Below are 18,424 nucleotides of genomic sequence, written 5' to 3' on the forward strand. Positions count from 1 at the left end.
AGACCGGTTTAATGAAGGATTTTGTTGTTTTATAAGAATCGCTTCTTTTACCCCCCTTTCAAACCATCTATGTTCTTTCGCTAAGATTTTAACCTCATTGTCTTTAGGAAGGCTACGCACACTGACCAATACTTACTTTTTGACTCTAACCACCCTTTACAACATAAACTAGGAGTTATCAGAACCCTCCAGCATAGGGCTAAACTAATACCAACTAGCACTGAAGGTAGAGAAAAGGAGTCAAAACATATCAGGAGAGCACTCACTAACTGTGGGTACCCTCAGTGGTCATTCAACAAATGTCAGAAAGAAAGAATAGGGAATGAAACCAATAATTCTCAAGATACAAAAATGAGAGGAGTAGCAGTACCGTACATTGCAGGAGTTTCTGAAAAATTACAGAGTCCTTTGGCAACATAAAATTCCCACTTATTTCAAACCGATAAACACGTTAAGGCAAAAATTAGTCCTCATTGTCATCAAATGAGTGGTTGCTAGCTTTTAGGTGCAAATGTACTGCCGATTGAGGTCCACTTATATTATCCCTGCGATGTTGATAAAGTCTTTTTTTGAGAATTTGTTGAGTCTCCCCAATGTACTGCTCTTTACAATTTTCATTCTTACAATGTATGGAATAAACTACATTACTTTGTTTTTCATTTGGTAGCCTATCTTTTGGATGCACTAATTTTTGCCTTAACGTGTTTATCGGTTTGAAATAAGTGGGAATTTTATGTTGCCAAAGGACTCTGTAATTTTTCAGAAACTCCTGCAATGTACGGTACTGCTACTCCTCTCCTTTTTGTATCTTGAGAATTATTGGTTTCATTCCCTATTCTTTCTTTCTGACATTTGTTGAATGACCACTGAGGGTACCCACAGTTAGTGAGTGCTCTCCTGATATGTTTTGACTCCTTTTCTCTACCTTCAGTGCTAGTTGGTATTAGTTTAGCCCTATGCTGGAGGGTTAGCTTACACAGACGTCATTACCTTTGGTCTTTTAAAAGTGTAACATGTCGGTATTGTACGTACAATTTTAAAGATGCATTGCTTTACGCATGATCTACATTCTCAGACAAATTTGTTGCTATCTTAATCCTAATCCTATTGTCAAAAAGCTTTTATCTTTGTGGTTTTCCAAAACACAGGAACTAATTTACTTCCTTGGGGGAAAAAAAAACATAAAAACGACCTATTTACAGTAATTATTGAGGCAAGTGCCCACAAAGCAATTTAACACTTAGTTGACCTCAGTCACAGAAATAGGGGAGTTCACCTCTAATGATGATAACAACAACAACAACAACAACAATAATAATAATAATAATAATAATAATAATAATAATAATAAATTTTCTTTTAAGCACCTTTCAAAGCCCTCAAGGACACTTTACAGTCACAGACAAGCATATGTACTATAATAAATAAAATACAATCACACATAGAATACAATAAATAAAATACAACTATAAATAGAAATAAGAGAAAGAGCTACACAGAAAATGCAATTTTAAATAGGTGGGTTTTCAGATGGGATTTGAAGGTGGGAAGAGAATCGATGTTACGAACGTTGGGAGGATGTGAGTTCCACAGTTTGGGGGCAGAGCAGCTGAAAGCTCTGTCTCCCATCGTGCTAAGACGGGCAGAGGGCACACACAGGTTGAGGGAGGAAGAGGATCTGAGGGAACGAGAGGGAATAGAAATTTGAAGAAGGACAGATAGGATCAGAATCACCAGATTCTTGCTTCTTCATGAAAAAACATGAGATTAGAAGATTTGGACAATGTTCAACAATGGTTCTAAAAGATTATCTGATAATGAAAATATGTGTTGATTAATTTGATTTGACCAGTTGTCAATTGAATGATTTTTAATGTTGTCACCTCTTTATTCAACAGTTTGCAGCTTGCCTGTTCACCAGGGAAATTTTGTCATTGGAACATGCTGGAGGAATGAAATTCAGCATCAGAGAATATTTGCAAAACACCAAAAACGCTCAGCAGTTTCAACATTAAATAACTTGTGATTCTGTCAGCGTGTTCAGATGAAAATAGGTTGGAAAAATGTTTGCAAATAATTGTGTTCTGTTTTTATTTACATTTTATACAACATTCCAATGTCAATGGAATTGAGGTCTCTATAAAATATGTTCACCAACTATTGGGAACATAAGGGAGTCTTAGTTTAAACCATTACATTGATTAGAAGAAAAATACTTCAGAAATACTACTATATAAATTATTTATTCTTACAGCATACAATCTACATTTCGCATATGTTATTTACTTTACAATATATATACATCGACAGCAACAAAATACTAAAGAAACCCCTTTTACATTGAATTCTAAGTCTATGTGCAAACATGTTTTAGGATGACATCAACATTGACATAAACTAAGCTTACCAAACCATCATTTGTTTATGAAACGAATTAACATTATGGGGGCTTTAAGTGCAAAATGTTTAGTACGCATGAGAATTTTCAGTAAAACATAATTGAATACCTTAAAAGTTCTTAATACTAAATTTTACAGCAGTTGGGAAATATCACTGGGGTTGTGATCTGTCCGTGTACCATCAGGAATGATATTGCCATTTGAGCGACTTGACAAATCACTTGACAAAAGAGGAGTGTCCTGTGTTGGAGATCTTGGTGAAATATCTGGAGAGATAACCACTACATAACGACCATCGTCACTGTCATCTTCCATGCTCCCATGAACGTCTGCAATAACTGTTGCGTTTTCTGCTCCCTGGTGGCTGCAGGAAGGTGAAGAGCTCAGCATAGTATGTTCTGCAGCCTCTCCATCAAGGCTCTCGTCCTGGAAGCTGGTGTTGATGTAGATTATGTCCTCTTTACTGAAAGACTCTGGAAACCTTTCTGTGATATTTTCCAACATTTCTCGTAGTTTGGAAAAAAGGGGTCGGTCCAGAGGATCGGCCCTCCAACAGCTGTACATGATATCGTACCTAGTCAAAATGAAGGATAAGTTAAAAAAATACTAATTTCAAGTTATAATTAGTGAACTGGGCAGAAATCACTCACAGGTCATCTAGACAGTCTGTTGGTTGCTTGAGCCTGTGTCCTTCAAGGAGGTAGTCATAAATCTCATGGTTCTGGATGCCCGGATATGGTGTCATTCCTCGTGTAGCGATCTCCCACATGGTTACACCGAATGCCCACTGCAGGATGAAACAAAAGGTACAAATTTGGATTTAATTTAATCTGTGAACAGTACCGATGGAAAGCCATGTAGATAGAGATTGCCAAAAATATTGAGAGACAACGGATACCACATTCAGCAAAAGGAAAAAACATATCGAATTGTTCCCCATTTTGCAACTCAATTTGTCTCCATTTTAGCGCAGTCTTTATTCTAAATCACTGTAAACATATTTCTTAGGGTTTAGGTCTACTTCAACATCCAATTTCTTGCAAGCCTGCCTTTATGGGCCTTGCCTTTGTACACTTGGGCACCGGAAAGCGGAAACAAAAAAGGGGCTTCAAAAAAGCCTTTCCACAATGTTTTACCTGTAGAACTGTCTAAAATGAAAAAATAAGATTCAGTGGTTAAAAATTATCGACACTTTGAAAGATGGTGCAGCATCTTTTGACAGGACGGAAAGGAGAATAAGGATATGACGATATTGACGATACTAGTGCAGCGTGTTCTACCGGAAACAAATTCCTTGTGTGTTCTACATACTTGGCAATAAAGATGATTCTGATATTATGTCATCTCAAACACTTGAGGGGGGAAAAAAACTAGTATAATTTCCACAAATTCCATTCAGAAATATGTAGTAAGCTTCACATGAATCATTTGCAGAAAGTAACTCTCAGTTACATAAAGATACCAAATCCTGCTGAAGTCTCTGACAGTAGGTTTGTAAAGCATACAAACTGGTGTTCTTACCACATCACTTTTGACAGTAAATACTCTGTCTGCCAAACTTTCAACTGCAATCCATTTGACAGGCATTTTGGCGATTCTGCCTTGTCGGTAATAATCGCCACTGTAGATCTTCTTGGATAAACCAAAGTCCGCTACACATACCGTCATGTCATCTCGCAGCCTGAGGAGGGAAACCCCCACGAACAAAAGGACAACAAATACAATGCTAAGTAAATATTACACGCATGACAAATACCACAAACATACCAATAACTCACATGCAGTTGCGAGCAGCCAGGTCACGATGCAGAAAGTTCCGACCGCTGAGATACTCCATACCAGAGGCGATGTCGACCATAAACTTCAGAAGTGTCTGTATTGGTAAAAACTGAGGCACATGGCAAGATGGCAACTTCAATGTGGTGAGAAGTACTCATATTACCCCCGATTTGATTGTTAACCAGGTTCCTTACAACTGGATTCTCTCCCAGGCGTGAGCGCAGCAGGAAGGTGTGTAGATCTCCATATTTCATAAAAGGCAGGATGACCATTGGCTTGGGGAAGTGTCCGGCGCTCATTTCTAAGCACACACCTATAGAGGGTGATCATTTGACACAAAAGGCTATAATATTAATTAAAACCATTTTTTAAACAACACACAAGAAATGCAATGTACATGTCCTAACCCAGCAGCCTGATGACATTCGGATGGTGGAAATCTTTCATGTAGGCTGCCTCATTCAGGAATTCCTCTATTTCTCTCTGGGAAAAGCTATCCACTGTTTCAAATACAAATTGTTATTAAATGATGGCTACATTTAAATCTGTTTAAAAATAGTATACTTGCATTTCATTGTCTTCACAGCAACTTTTTCTGATGTTCCATCTGGTTGTCTTAAATGACCTTCCATCACTGAACCAAATTCACCTGACAGGAGAAAAAAAGACTTTGAATTTACAATGTGAAAAATACACTTTTTTTTCTGTGGTTGGTTTTCTCTCATTCACCTTCTCCAAGAATCTTTCCGACGGACAGTAAGTTCCTCAAAACCATCACATCCTCAAGTTTGGCATGGAGTTCATCGCTGACGCCAAGGTTTACAACTGCAGACAACGTTGTAATGTTTATATGGATCATATTAGATCTGTTTGTGCCAAAACTCAATTGTCAAACAAATCAATGAAACAAATTAAAACACTTCAATTCATATCAATATATAAAGTCAATACAGTGGTTCATTTATGTATTTGATGACCACTGAGAATATAGCAGGCTCCACACATTTTTTTCCCTTTTGCCAAAAATATATTTCTAAACATACGTGTGACTCCAACCGCAGCTCGATTGTAGGATCTCTGAGGTTTGTAGAGGACAATTGGCTGTTGCTTTTGTCCACTTCCCAGCAAACGCCTGCAGGGGGAGACGGTGAGGAAATAAAGAGATCATGAGAAAGAATTCATTACGTATACTGAGGTCATTATGCTGTTGTAGCACTATAAACACAGGGCGAGATTCACAATAGAGAATTAAAGCAGCCTCTCTGAGATGTTTCTGAGAGTCAGCTGCTGTCTTCCTAAATATGTGTGTGATGACAAAATCCGATCTGCATCCTGAAAGGCAAGATTCAGTCACTGACTTTACTGTATGCCGACTTGCTAATTTTTGCAAACCAGCAGCTGCACAGACAGACACACTGAGTTCAGGTGCAAAGTGCTGTGATTAGGAAGGGAAGACACTATGATCAGGACGTGTCAAGTTTTTTTTTTAAGTCTCCGGAAGCTCACAAGAATATAAAGATGAGTCAGCTCGCCTTGTGAACTATGGAACCGCATCACTTTACAAGGCGGGAAGGGAAAGCAAAACCATTTCCAAGATAGGATCATCAACTTTTGAAAGATTTTCTTGATTGGATCAACTTTGAGTCTTTATCATACCCAAGCCAAGAGTCAGATGTCCTGTTGTGTACACAAATAGCCACCCAGAGGACAAGCATCAAAAGACAGATTCCACACACCACACCAAGAACAACACTGACAGAATCTGGAATCTTGGTGTCAGGGCTTGAGGACGGTGATGGACCAGATTCTAAAACAGAGAAATATTTTTTTTAAAGGAGGAGGTGGGGTGAAAAGTAGTGCATGTACAAACAGAATTCATTACATTCAAATTGTCCTATTTGTTCACATTTGGAATGAGACTTTCAAAGAAATTCTTCAGTTTCGTGGTCAAATTCTCGTCATCATAAAACGTTTTGTTACCTTTAGGAGCAACAAATACTGTTTCAAATGTTTTTACGGCCATACAATTGTACGAAACAACCCACTGTTAACGAGAAAATATGCACCCCTTGATGACACGTGACCGACATGTAATGTACAATAAGCACATCGAGAGACATGGTGTCTGATGACCTCTAATATGATTTATGTTTTTTTGCAAACACTAATTAACCAGTGGAGGGCCCAACTGTTTGATCAGCTGGCCAATGATACAGTGTCTGCTGATATTAATTAAGCCTTCCCATAAATGTAAGTATAAATGAAAGAGTTTAGCCGATAAAACCTTAGTTCCCCATGAAACAGTAACCCCTATTTAGTATATCTGGGCAGGAAGTAAAGGCTGAACATGTTATTCTGTGTCCATTACATCCTCTCCATCATCTCAAGCATACATAGGGAATTAAATTACTCCTTGTGCCTCCGGCGTAAATGTCACTTCGGTTAAACACAGGCAAATTTCAACTTGTTTATTGCATTTTAAGCATTTACCATCATTTCCCCCCTTCTTAATTCTGTCCAAAAGAATGTTGGGGCATTTCATCAAGTAAGAGGAAATAAATCACGAGAGTGGCTTACTGTCTTCTGGCACAAACAACCTGACTCGTGGGCTAACCATCCCGCTTCCAGCACGTGTGCATGCTGCCACTTCCACACTGTACGTGATGTTGAAATCGTGCACCGCTACAAAGGCCGTGTTGGTGTAACTGTGAATCTGAACGACACAATGACATCAATTTGTATTGCAGTTATCTTTTAGATGTTAATCAATACATGTGAAGGGATAGGAATCGGGAAAAGTAAGGTCACAGGTTTAATAGTTCAAGAAAGAAAGTCACGAATACCAAAGTAAAACATCAGCCAAGGAACATTAACAACATAAACCTCCGCCTCAAATTTTACCCTCAAGAACTTTGGCCGAGGCTGCTCATAATAAAGCCCTGAAAAAAGGAAACTTTCTGACCTGTTGTAATTGTAATGACCATGTGACAGACATTGTCTTGTATTTCGTAACAGTCTATTGTAGCCTGTGCGGTTCCTCTGTGCTCCCAAAATGCTGACTCTCCGACGGGCCGAGCAGAACCCATGATTCACACTATTTGTCATGTCTGGCACAAAGCTGAGCATTTACTTACGACATTATAATCAAGTGCGGCATGAATTTAAACGCACGCACTTCCAGTCGCTGCTGAAATCGGAAAGCTTTTGCATATGATGTCCAATTGTGACGTCAGCAACAATAGGGATTTTAGTGTACTATACACATCCTGTTGTATTCAGATTCCAGTGACTTTGACGTGACTCACAGCCACATACCAAAAGAAGAAAAACATTGATACATTTTCTTTCACTCCAGCTTCCTTAACTTCCACACATACAGGAAGACTGGGAAATATACTATTGTCTGTTGAAGCACAACTGCAGTGCTACAGCAGATTACCCCGTAGTGTGTGTGTATGAGAGGTGGTGAGGGGGTGGTCAATAACGGGTGATATGCCATTGGTTGCATTCTTTCTTTTCTATCTTCCTTCACTTGTTGACAGATAAATTAACAGACCTCAGGCTCAGACACATTGTTTTCATATTTGTCATTCTTTGGCAATTTGTACGTAAAAAAAATCTTTTATAAATATTTTGAAATAATGTGTGTGCTTCTCAGTTGAGGACATACCTATAACCTGTTGTTTTGATACGTCTCTTCCATATGTGATCACATTCATTATTTGTAGTGTTCAAATATTTATAGCGGTCATCTAACAGTCGTTCAATAATGTGGACCTTTAATGGTCAATTAATCTATTATCATTAGTTATTTTATTTTATTATATTATATTTTTTTATTTTTATTATTTTATTTTATAAGTTATGAAAATATGACTTTAACGCATTCACTGCCATTCCAGAATGTATTCGAGAATTGAGAAGCATGACATGGAGTGCCATTCTTGAATTTGTTTGGATTTTGTTTTTTCTTTTGGGGTGTGGGGGTGTCGATTAAGCTTTGGTCAGACCTCTGGCAATGTTTTTTCCCTTCCATGAGGGGGTAGCATTTGCCTTTTGTACAGCCTCCCCCATTTCAAGCTCAGATAACTCCAGACCCAGATAACTTGTGAATTAACGTTTTTTTTTTTTTTAATGAAAGAAGTGAGTCTAAGGTTTTTTATGTTGCATTGAATGTTTATGTAGTCCTAAAACTGAATATTATGTGGGTCCTACAATTTCAGTGAAAATGACAAAAACCATGCCACTGGAGTTGACACATTTTTGCACACTGTCTGGCAGTGAATGAGATGGGAAAGACTGAATGTTTTGAATTCTCTCTCGGTGAAAGCAGCATGTGCTTGACAGAAAAATCCTCTCTATCTTAATTGCCAAAGCAATGTTTTGTGTCAATGCACCTAAATTTCCGATAGCTAATGTTTTTTTTCAAACACAGAAAACAAAAACAGAATCAATTGCTCACCTTGTTAACCTGCGTCCCATGGCGGACAATAATGTCATAGCCTTGCAGTATACCGTTTATTTTATCATCCGGCGGAGGCTTCCACTTGATCACCAGCCATGTTTCATTCAACTGCACGGTGACGTTTCGAGGATATACTGATGGCACTGGGAATATTAGAGAACAGTGGTATTCTAGTGTTACAGTAACATGGCAGCATAATAACTTATATAAGGTAAAAGACAATTATAGAATGAATGTTCCATGTAAATGCTGCTAATAGCTTGGTATGTTGTCCTTTCCTGGTTAAATATCCCCCGTAGTGGCCCTTGAAGGGAAACCCCACCCTGTGAGACCACTCCTATTTCCGAAATATCTCTTTAGGAAAACTGGAGGAACTTGTTAGAGGGAGACTGGCTAAGACAGTCTCCACATGCTTCTTCTGCAGGGTATGTGAAATGGATGTAATTCAATTTATTTCAGGAAAAGAATAGCATGAATCTTTGTTCTTTTCTTTTTTTTTTTTTTTGCTATATATCGCAACATAATCGTTTGAAGTTAATTGGTAGCTCAAATGTTGTCCAAATTAAAATCTTGCTTCACATGAATTGTCCCTTGAAGGGATTTTCATTGTGGATCAAAACAATGAAATTTCCAACTATTGTCCCCTAATTATAATGATGGCAGATTCCTTCAAGAAATGATCGAAGATTCCAATGACATTTGTCCTTAACCACAATTATATTTGCTTGTAAATAAAGGGATGGCTCCTTTGGTAGTCACACACCTCCCTCTGTTGTGTTGCTCTGGATCCAAGAGGAGACTGGAGAAGCCCCCACCTCATTGCTGCAGGAAACACTCATGTTGTAAGATGTCATAGCTTGCAGCCCAGGGACTTCACATTGGAATGGCGGTACCGTGGCGTTGATGAACCTGGTTATCGTCACCGCCCCAATCCTGCGACTCACTTCTTTCAACTTGGATAGTGCACACAACATAAAATGAGCTATTCGAGGGGCATTACAACGTCAACGAGCAAACGTGACACTCACCTTGATGTGGCACTTGGTCAATGGAGAGAAGCCATCATGTCCAGGCACCCAACTTAACATCAATTTATTGGACTCCCTTGCAATCACAGTCAAATTAGACGCGGTCTTGGGAAGCACTACAAAACACAAGTAAAAACTATTTTTAACATCAAAACGCACAATATAACTCAAGGAAATTATTATTAAAACAGAAACTACAGGTCGATTGTGTTAAAAAAATGACAAATGAGACAGTGACACGAATAGTACACAACATTGCACATTACATCAAATTTATCCTCTGAAGCGCTGAGAGTAACATGATATGAAAGTAAAAATAATCATATAACATACCACTATGTGTACTGTATATTGTTTTTACCACTAATTTAACTTATTCACTGCCAGACGTGCAAAAATGTGTCAACTTCTGTGCCAGGGTTTTATCATTGTCACTAAAATTCCAGGACCCACAAAATATTGAGTTTTAGGACTATATTAACATTCAATGCAGCAACCTTAGACTCTCTTCTTTCATCAGAAAAAAAGTTATTTCCTAAATTATATGGGTCTGGAGTTATATGAGGTTGAAATAAGGGTGGCTGTCCAAAATACAACTTAAAACATACATATTGGTTTACTGTATATAGCGCTTTAACAACAGCTGAAGCTGGAACAAAGCGCTAACATGGGAAAAAAATGGAAATGCTGCCCCCTTTGTGGAAGGGAAAAACATTGTCAGAGGTCTGGCCAGCACTTTATCAGCACCCAAGCAAGAAAAAGACAAAACCGAACTAATTTGGCAATGGCACTCTATGTAATATGTTCAATTCCCGAATAAATTTGTGAATGGCAGTGAATGAGTTAATGATAACATGCAGACTTCAACAGTACATTACCCATTACACTTAGTACAGTGATACCTTGGCTTATGAACGCTTTAGCTAACGAACCTTTCGCCTTACGAACGTTAAATTCGCAAGAATATAATCTTGGCATCCAAACTATTTTTCTGGAAACACACAGAGTGCCACAATGAGTGATGTGTTGTTCGCGAACGAGCCGGTTCTTGGAGCTCTTAACAAGGAGCTGGAAATGGCAGCCTACTTTATTTTGTCCTCTATTCCCTGCCCCCAGTCTTCGGTTAAAGCCGCACGTGATTGGTCAAGATCCGTGGTAGAGGAGCGAGGGGACACACGCAGCGGGACACACGCAGCAGTGAGCAGGGGTTACAGAAACACACACACAAACACACAAAAGGGAGACGACAGAGCTTGAAACAAAAAACAAAAGTAAAAGAAAAACAAAAAACAAAAGTGAAATGGTGAGAAAATGGATAGAAAACATAATGAAATTTGGACTCATTTCAACTTAAATACTCAACTCAACTCAAATAACCTGCACAAGCCATCTGTACAATTTGAAGAGAACATACAAGCAAGGGAACCAGCTATTAATGAAGTTTCTAGTGTGTCTGCCTGCATCTGTTGCTGTTGCAATATCACAACTTCTAAGATGTACAACCCAGAGCTCCTTGAGACACTTTATGCAAAAAGCTATCAATTCCATCAAGCCATCAATGACCATCACAAAGGTAAATAAAATGACTTTATTATATAGTACAGTTTATTTCTTTAATCACAATACCATAGCACATGCTTTATACATAAAATAAGGTATATTGCGTGTATTTTTAAGGCTTATTTAGTTGAACATCATGTTTTATAGGGAACTGGGAACCTATTATTCTCATTTTAATGGTTTCTTATGAGATATTAATGTTTGGAATACACACTTTTCTCCTTACATACACTTTCTGGGAACCAATTAAGTTCGTAAGCCAATGTATCGCTGTAATACAATTTCAACACATTTTTCTACAACAGGGCAAGGACAAGGCGGAAAAAAAAAATCCTGAAATCATTGGTTGGACTAGCAGGAGGCTGTAATTATGTATAATATATAGCCTACAGCACTGAAGCGACACTGAAACGACTGAATCTCATGTTGATATCATGCACGTGAGAAGAAAGAGACAGCATGCTTTTCAGTAATATGATTGGACAGTTAAGTAAGCGTTAGGATGCTTTCGAATACAAATGACGAGCTATATTTTGCTGTTTAAATGTTTCATCGGCATTCCTTGCTTACCTTTAATGTTGATGCTTGCCTCCCTTGATGTACTGACTCCTTTCATGTTATAAGCTTCGCAGTTGAACTGAGTGTACTTGTCGACACCTGCGCGAGATATATTAGAAAGGATGAGTTACAGTAAGTGTCAGGATCAGCAAATGATGATTATTTGGAGAAGACATTGCAAGCCAAATACTGCAACTCTAATCTTGACTTGAACTGTTCTGTCTGTTACACATGAAATACGCAACAGGTCCATCTCATTCAGTTTGGCGAGTTAAGAATGTAATCAACCTATAAAACGATATATTGAGAATAACTTCCCTTCTTTATAGTTAAAGGTTAAAAAAAATCTGCCTAATATCCTGCCTTCCGCACTTTAAAAAGCCTCAAGCTTTGCTCCGGTCGAAAAGTAATTTGTCAATTGTCGCCTTTGTGGTCCATTTCAGAAGCCAAGATAACCACAAGACGGCGAGAGAGAAAGCACTGGATGTTTTGTTTGTACATTCAAGAGTGCCTTGACCTTCTCTGGAGCACAAATGTAAACAGTGCCATACTTTTTACACAAACTGTAACTGCTCCTCGTTTCTTCTTTTAACTTTAAACGACAGTGAATGCCAAAGTCTTATGTGCAATTAACTGAGGAGTTGCACAATTCAGTGAAGCTTCTCAGAATAAAGTGTCAATACGGTAGTAAATTTCTAGGCAAGTTGTAAAAGCGCCATGACTAGAGGCCTCACTTTTCTGAAATCCAGCGAACAGATGTGAGCAGGTTTGACTCAAGTTACAAATATAAGTCATTTTTGTTCAATGTGGGAAAACAAAAAAGGGAAACTTCAATCGTGACTGTTTTTCCGAGAAGAGCATCTGACACCAATACAGGTGCTTTAAATAATACTTAATTTGTGACGTGCAAAAAAAAGTTCTCGATTGAATAAATGACAAATGTTTTTTGCTTCATTAAATGATGTAGACCCCGACATTTGCTGTTCTTTATTGGTTTATATGTGTCAAAAAGTCCTCAAAACAGATCTTTTGTACTAAAAGTTTAGAAAGGTCATGCATTTGTATTCTGCTTTTACGGCAAATAAACCTAAACGCATACGTAACTTTGATGACTGAGATGGTAACAACCCGTTTATAGAAGTGAGTGGCTCAGAATACAGTAGAAGGAAATCTCACAACCTATAATTTTGAGGGTTTTATAAAATTGCCTTAAGCATTATGTTTCCATTTATAGAGAAAATAGAGAGACTAACTCCTGCTGTGTACCACCAAATTTCAATGAACCAAAATGGATCCTGCTTCATACAAAGTAAGCTACAGAATCATTTCAACATACCGTATTTTCTGGTGCATAAGGCACATCCAAAAGCCTTGATTTTCCTCAAAAGATGACCCTGCACCTTATACGCAGCTGTGCCTTATACATGAAGTTATATTGAGCCATAACAGGTCTCATAACTACTGTCAGCAGTCACCGACTCCATAACCCCAGCCTCTACTGTCGCGCCTTGTTTTGTGGTGTGCCTTATATTTGGAAAACTAATATATTTATATATTATATTTAGAAAACTAGTTTTCATTCATATAGTCCAGTGTGTCTAATATGTGGAAAAGGTTAGACAATACACCATTCATTGGGGGTGTGCCTTATATTCTGGTGCACCTTATATACCAGAAAATACGGTACATTGTTGTCATGACTCTCGTATTTATTAACATTAAAAAATTGGACATAAATTTTATACTACCAATATTCGGATTTTAAATGGGTTATTAACTGTGTGAAAGTGTCGACACTCAAAGCAGTAGAACTCCCATGTCTTCTGATGGCGTGTTCACCGTTAATGAATATAACAACTCTTAACAATAGCCGAATAGCCGCAATGACACCAGCCTTGGTGGTGCAAATTTCACTGTATCAGCACAGTAAAGATGCTTAGGCAGCGGAAATGAAGCAGAATCGAAAAACAAAACACTCAGAACCATATTTCGCCTGTGAACACAAGCTTGTGAAAGCCGCTCACTTGCTATCCATTGGAGCTGCAATGTGTCGTCACTTCATATCAAGGCCAGGGTGGTTTTGTATATAACTATTTCCTGATTTATTTATTACTTTTATAATTATGCAACCATTAATGTGTGGCTACATTGAATGTGGGAGGCGAAGCTGTGGCTTGTATTGGTCCTTCAAATTTTTGTTTCAATATTGCAATGATTACAGCGTGTGTACATGTTCTTTGGTTCAATAAAAAGTTCACCGTGTCCCAACACTTTATTTACAAACAAAGAGCAGCATTAAATTCCAAAGAAATAAGAGGTCAACCAACCTCTCGAAACAAATTGCGTTGTGTTGTTTCAGGTAGATTAATGACACTTGATGTGTACTTGTGTAGAAAGAGACTTTAAGGGGAAATAGGAGCACTTGTTGCATTGGACAAGTGCAATGTGCGCAGTGACAGTATTGAGCGAATTGCAGCCCCTCCCTGCTTGGGCAGTGGGCTGTCCTGTGAATAAGGTCTTTGTCTCCGAAGCCAACCCCCGAACAGAATGCCTGTATCACCCCCACTCCAGCCCCTTCCTGTCCCGGCCCTTGCACAAACTGGACCAAAAAAGAGCTCTGAACCTTTAACCCACTCTGCACCCGGTTGTGTTTCCCCACAGTAGGAGACTTTAGCCTGAAGGAGAAATTGAGTCAAGCATGTTTCCGTCTCATAAAAAATGCTTTTCAGGAGAGTGGCACCACATCATGCAACATGTTAAATTCTTCCTTGAGCATTTTCACGAAGGATCAAAATAAATAATTGTGTTGAACTCACATTTTCAACTTGAGAGAGCGAGAAATGGAGAGAGAGACAGAGAGAAAAACACATTACTAAGTCAAATTATTTCCAAATCGCCACTGTTCTAACTCAACATATGAAAATCCAGTTGGATTGTACTGTATCATGTCAGCATGTTCACTTCTGAATTTTTAAGGCACTTTTAGTTTTTAAATTTCTCAAGCCAAGAATCCTACAACAAAAGAAAGGAAAAAAGGCCAAAATTAATCTAATATTTTATAGGTTGAAGTTAAAAAATAATGTACCTCGCTCAAATGGCTGCTGTTTAACATTCATTGGCACAAATATTAACCTCAATGACATCAAGAGTTGTTTCCGTAGAAGCACATAGATGCTGAGGTAATGAAGATGAAGCAGAATAGAAACCACAGCACCAACCAAGCAATTCAACCCGAGAACACACCAGCTCATGTTGTCTCGATTATAATAAGTACATTGCTGCTGATGACAACTCCATTTATTGGTTTGATAAGAATACAGTTTGAGTTTCTGTTGCACTGGTAGAATATTTATATATACTATATAGTTATGTATGTTCCAAAGGCAAACTACTTCTTTTGGTTTATTATATAGTTAAAACTCACAAAACATAGCTCAAGATAGATTGTCTGAGTCTCAAGGATAGGGCAAGACAAACTTGAGCTAAGAGACACACAACCAACACAATAATTGTATAAGGCTCTGGTCTAAACAATTTATTCTTTCTTAATTGAGAAAAAAACAAAGGACTTACACCTGGAGAAACTAATTATTTACTCACACTTGTGGAGAAATAATGTCACCGTGATTGACTGATTTTCATGTTTAAAAAAATACACATTGCATGGCATTGTATTGATGTTTTGCAACCATAATCTCAATGTTCACAGATGTTGTAAAAAAAGTATTACCTTCCACATTGTAAGTGCTGGGCGATTGATGGTAGTCACCATCAGGTACGCCGTCACGCAGCCAGCGAATCTTAATGGGGTCTGGAGGTCCTACCGCCTCACATGACAGGGAAAAAGGACTGTCCTTTGTTATGTTTCGATCCTCAGGTTGCTTGATAAAGGTTGGAAGGCCTACAAAGAAAATTCACAATCATGACACTAAAGCAAGACTCCATTGCCACTTTTGACTTACCTTCAACCCTGATGGTGATAGGGTGAGACTCCACCATCATGTTCCCGATGCTGAGCCTACAGCGGTACTCCCCCGCATCTGACCTCTGCACCTGAGTAATGCTGTGACACATTTTGAGATGTCACCCTGGAAACTCAGTTTATTTCAACCTTAAAAATGTAAGTCAAATACAGTCTAAAAGCCATATACTGTAAATATTCAGATACAAATGTAGTTGCCTTTTCATCTGCACAGTATCCCTTTTTATTACTTTACAATAATGTTCCTAAAATAACAAAAAAAAAGGCGGAATATTTGTTGTTGTTGGTGTTGTTTTTTTTAAATTCTGTGTGTCTGTTGTACATCAATAATAAATTCACCTCACAATTTGAATATGTGGGGGATGGGGGACTAATGTTTCTGAACAAACATGGTTAAAAAAGAAATATAATACTTCAACAGAGACGAACGAGCTGGCTTTTTCGGCTTTTCATTTAAAAAAAATGCACCATAAAATCAGAAGAACGATAAAAATAACTAAAGGGCACATACCTGACAGTGGAACGGAGCGTCGTAGCCATGTTTGTGATGGTCTGCAGTTCATTGATAAGTACTTGCATGTTAGTCGCCAGGTCTTGGCCATTCTTCATCCACAAAATGGTGGGTTCCAGCTGAGTATCAGGAATATCAATGGAGCAGCTGAACCTTGCCTCATGTCCTTCCGACAACTCGATAGAGTCTGTGGTGATCTTAAAATGGAGCCGTCTTAGCTCATCTGGGCTGAGGTACATCTTTGAAGCATGGGCCGGCAGAACCAGGGGGTCAGAATTCCTGACAGGCCGCTGGAGATGCTTGATGAAATCTTGAGCTGTTCACATAGTCACATGATCATGTAAGGTTTTATTAAACCCAGTTTTGGAAGAGAAAAAATAATTACATACTGTGTGTTACATACTGTGTGTGTGTGTGTGTGTGTGTGTATGTGTGTGTGTGCGCGAGGAGAAACAATATATATATATATATATATATATATATATATATATATATATATATATATATATATATATATATATATATATATATATATGCCAGGTCATGAAAAGAAAAACAATTACAAAACAAATGTTTACAAATCGCAAGGCTGTTGATATAAAGTGTTTATTTTGGTTCAAACATTGTAAAGTCAGAGATACTCATGAAACAGAGTCCAAGTTCCAACACAACAAATAAGTCCTGTGCACCTTCAAAAAGGTGCACATTGTTTATTTTCATTTGTTTAATTCATCAATAACTGATTGGATCATTTTGCTAAATAAACGTGCAATAAGAAAATGACAATTAAAATTTAAAAGAAATGAATGTAATGTTTAAATGTTGTATTGACCCATATCCCATACGTGGAAAAAAAGAAATATTTCACATTTTTGTTCACATAGTTGCCATTGACGAGAAAACTAGATGTGAGATGCATTTAACTGTCAGGGTTGGTAAACACTGTAATGAGGATATGGGCAATGTTTGCGTTCATCCTGACGAATCAGACAAGTGCACGTTAATTTTTCGATTATTTTTCGCAAAGAAGCACGAGATTTGATTACATGAGCGAGATGAAGATGGGCTGATAAACCCATTCAAGGAGAAGAGACATAGGCTGGCACTTGGAAAGACATTTAAATTTGTCACAGCTGCAGTTTCGTACAATTTTACCGTTGGATCGAGTAAAACCTGCTTGTGCAGAGGCGTGAAATAAATAGTGTCCGTATAAGGAAAAACTAAATAAACACATTACCGCGGCTGGAATTCCAACCAGTCAGTGCCATGGTTGCGGTGTAGAGTACAAATCCAAACCAGCCATTTGAAGTCAGCTTGTTTGCCATTTTCCTTCAGTTAGACTATGTCCAAGCAGTTGGAAAACTACCCACTAAATAATTCTGCAATCGTCGACTCGACTGCACAACTGACCGACATCACACCAATCGAGCGTTGACGCAGTTTGGAGATCGGTTGATACCAAATCACATTGGCCTCTACTGGGAAAAAGTTTACATTTGCCAACGTCACATGGTGAATACGATGGAGGCGGGGCGGATATGAGGAAGAATCGAAACAATGAAAAAGAAAAAAAATGCTAAACTATTGGTCCCTTAATTGTATAAGAGTTCACTGCCATTTAAAGTCAAAATATATACGTATAGATGAAAAATAACGTGGAAATTATGTTTTTTTTCTTAATGTTTTGGTCTTTCCAAGACATATTTAGGCTTGCATGCCACTCCAAACCTCTACAACCCCGAAATTAATAATCAAATTTGAATTTATTTTAATATTAATCGTTTTTTTCTAAAAATGAATGATTTTTTTTAACATGAAAATACAGTACATCGAGGAAAAATTTAAGGTCAGTTGATGTACAACTCTGTCACCGTGTGGTCAAAGTTGGATACTACATTTTGAAAGCTGAACTTCATATAAAAATGCAGATAGATGGATTGATGGATGGATGGATGGATGGATGGATGGATGGATGGATGGATGGATGGATGGATGGATGGATGGATGGATGGATGGATGGATGGATGGATTGGGTTGTCACTATAAATAATTATCGTTTGTGGGAAAGCTGATCAGCACCGATTGTTTAAAAAAATAATTTAAATAGGAAGCAGTTATGCCTCCTTGCATGAGTTGGGCTTT

The 18,424-nt window shown here is 38.0% G+C and overlaps 1 protein-coding gene across 1 annotated transcript; it reads right to left on the minus strand.

Annotated features, from left to right (window-relative positions):
• Positions 1-2,224: 2,224 nt before the first annotated feature.
• On the minus strand, positions 2,225-17,750 carry mertka (c-mer proto-oncogene tyrosine kinase a). Its single transcript, XM_089012440.1, has 19 exons — positions 17,520-17,750; positions 16,283-16,598; positions 15,752-15,852; positions 15,520-15,690; positions 11,802-11,888; positions 9,672-9,787; positions 9,407-9,596; positions 8,641-8,786; positions 6,756-6,891; positions 5,835-5,985; positions 5,222-5,310; positions 4,908-5,003; positions 4,747-4,827; positions 4,586-4,678; positions 4,373-4,491; positions 4,178-4,287; positions 3,921-4,080; positions 3,050-3,186; positions 2,225-2,973 (listed from the first exon to the last, which is right to left on the minus strand). Exons 1-19 carry the CDS (start codon positions 17,605-17,607, stop codon positions 2,532-2,534), a joined length of 2,829 nt encoding a protein of 942 aa, XP_088868566.1. The 5' UTR covers positions 17,608-17,750; the 3' UTR covers positions 2,225-2,531.
• Positions 17,751-18,424: the final 674 nt, after the last annotated feature.

This window comes from Hippocampus bargibanti, linkage group LG13 (assembly GCF_051943395.1).
Source record: "Hippocampus bargibanti isolate YZ-2025 linkage group LG13, ASM5194339v1, whole genome shotgun sequence".
In the NCBI taxonomy this organism is placed as follows: domain Eukaryota; kingdom Metazoa; phylum Chordata; class Actinopteri; order Syngnathiformes; family Syngnathidae; genus Hippocampus; species Hippocampus bargibanti.

Bases quoted from the DNA above. Each gene is read 5' to 3' on its own strand.
- mertka (XM_089012440.1), bottom strand. From the start codon at position 17,607: ATGGCAAACAAGCTGACTTCAAATGGCTGGTTTGGATTTGTACTCTAC. The intron at 9,788-11,801 runs GTAAGCAAGGAA...TGTGTTTTGTAG, and splicing joins GGCAAGCATCAACATTAAAG to TGCTTCCCAAGACCGCGTCT. The intron at 4,288-4,372 runs GTAAGGAACCTG...CATGTGCCTCAG, and splicing joins GCCTGGGAGAGAATCCAGTT to TTTTTACCAATACAGACACT.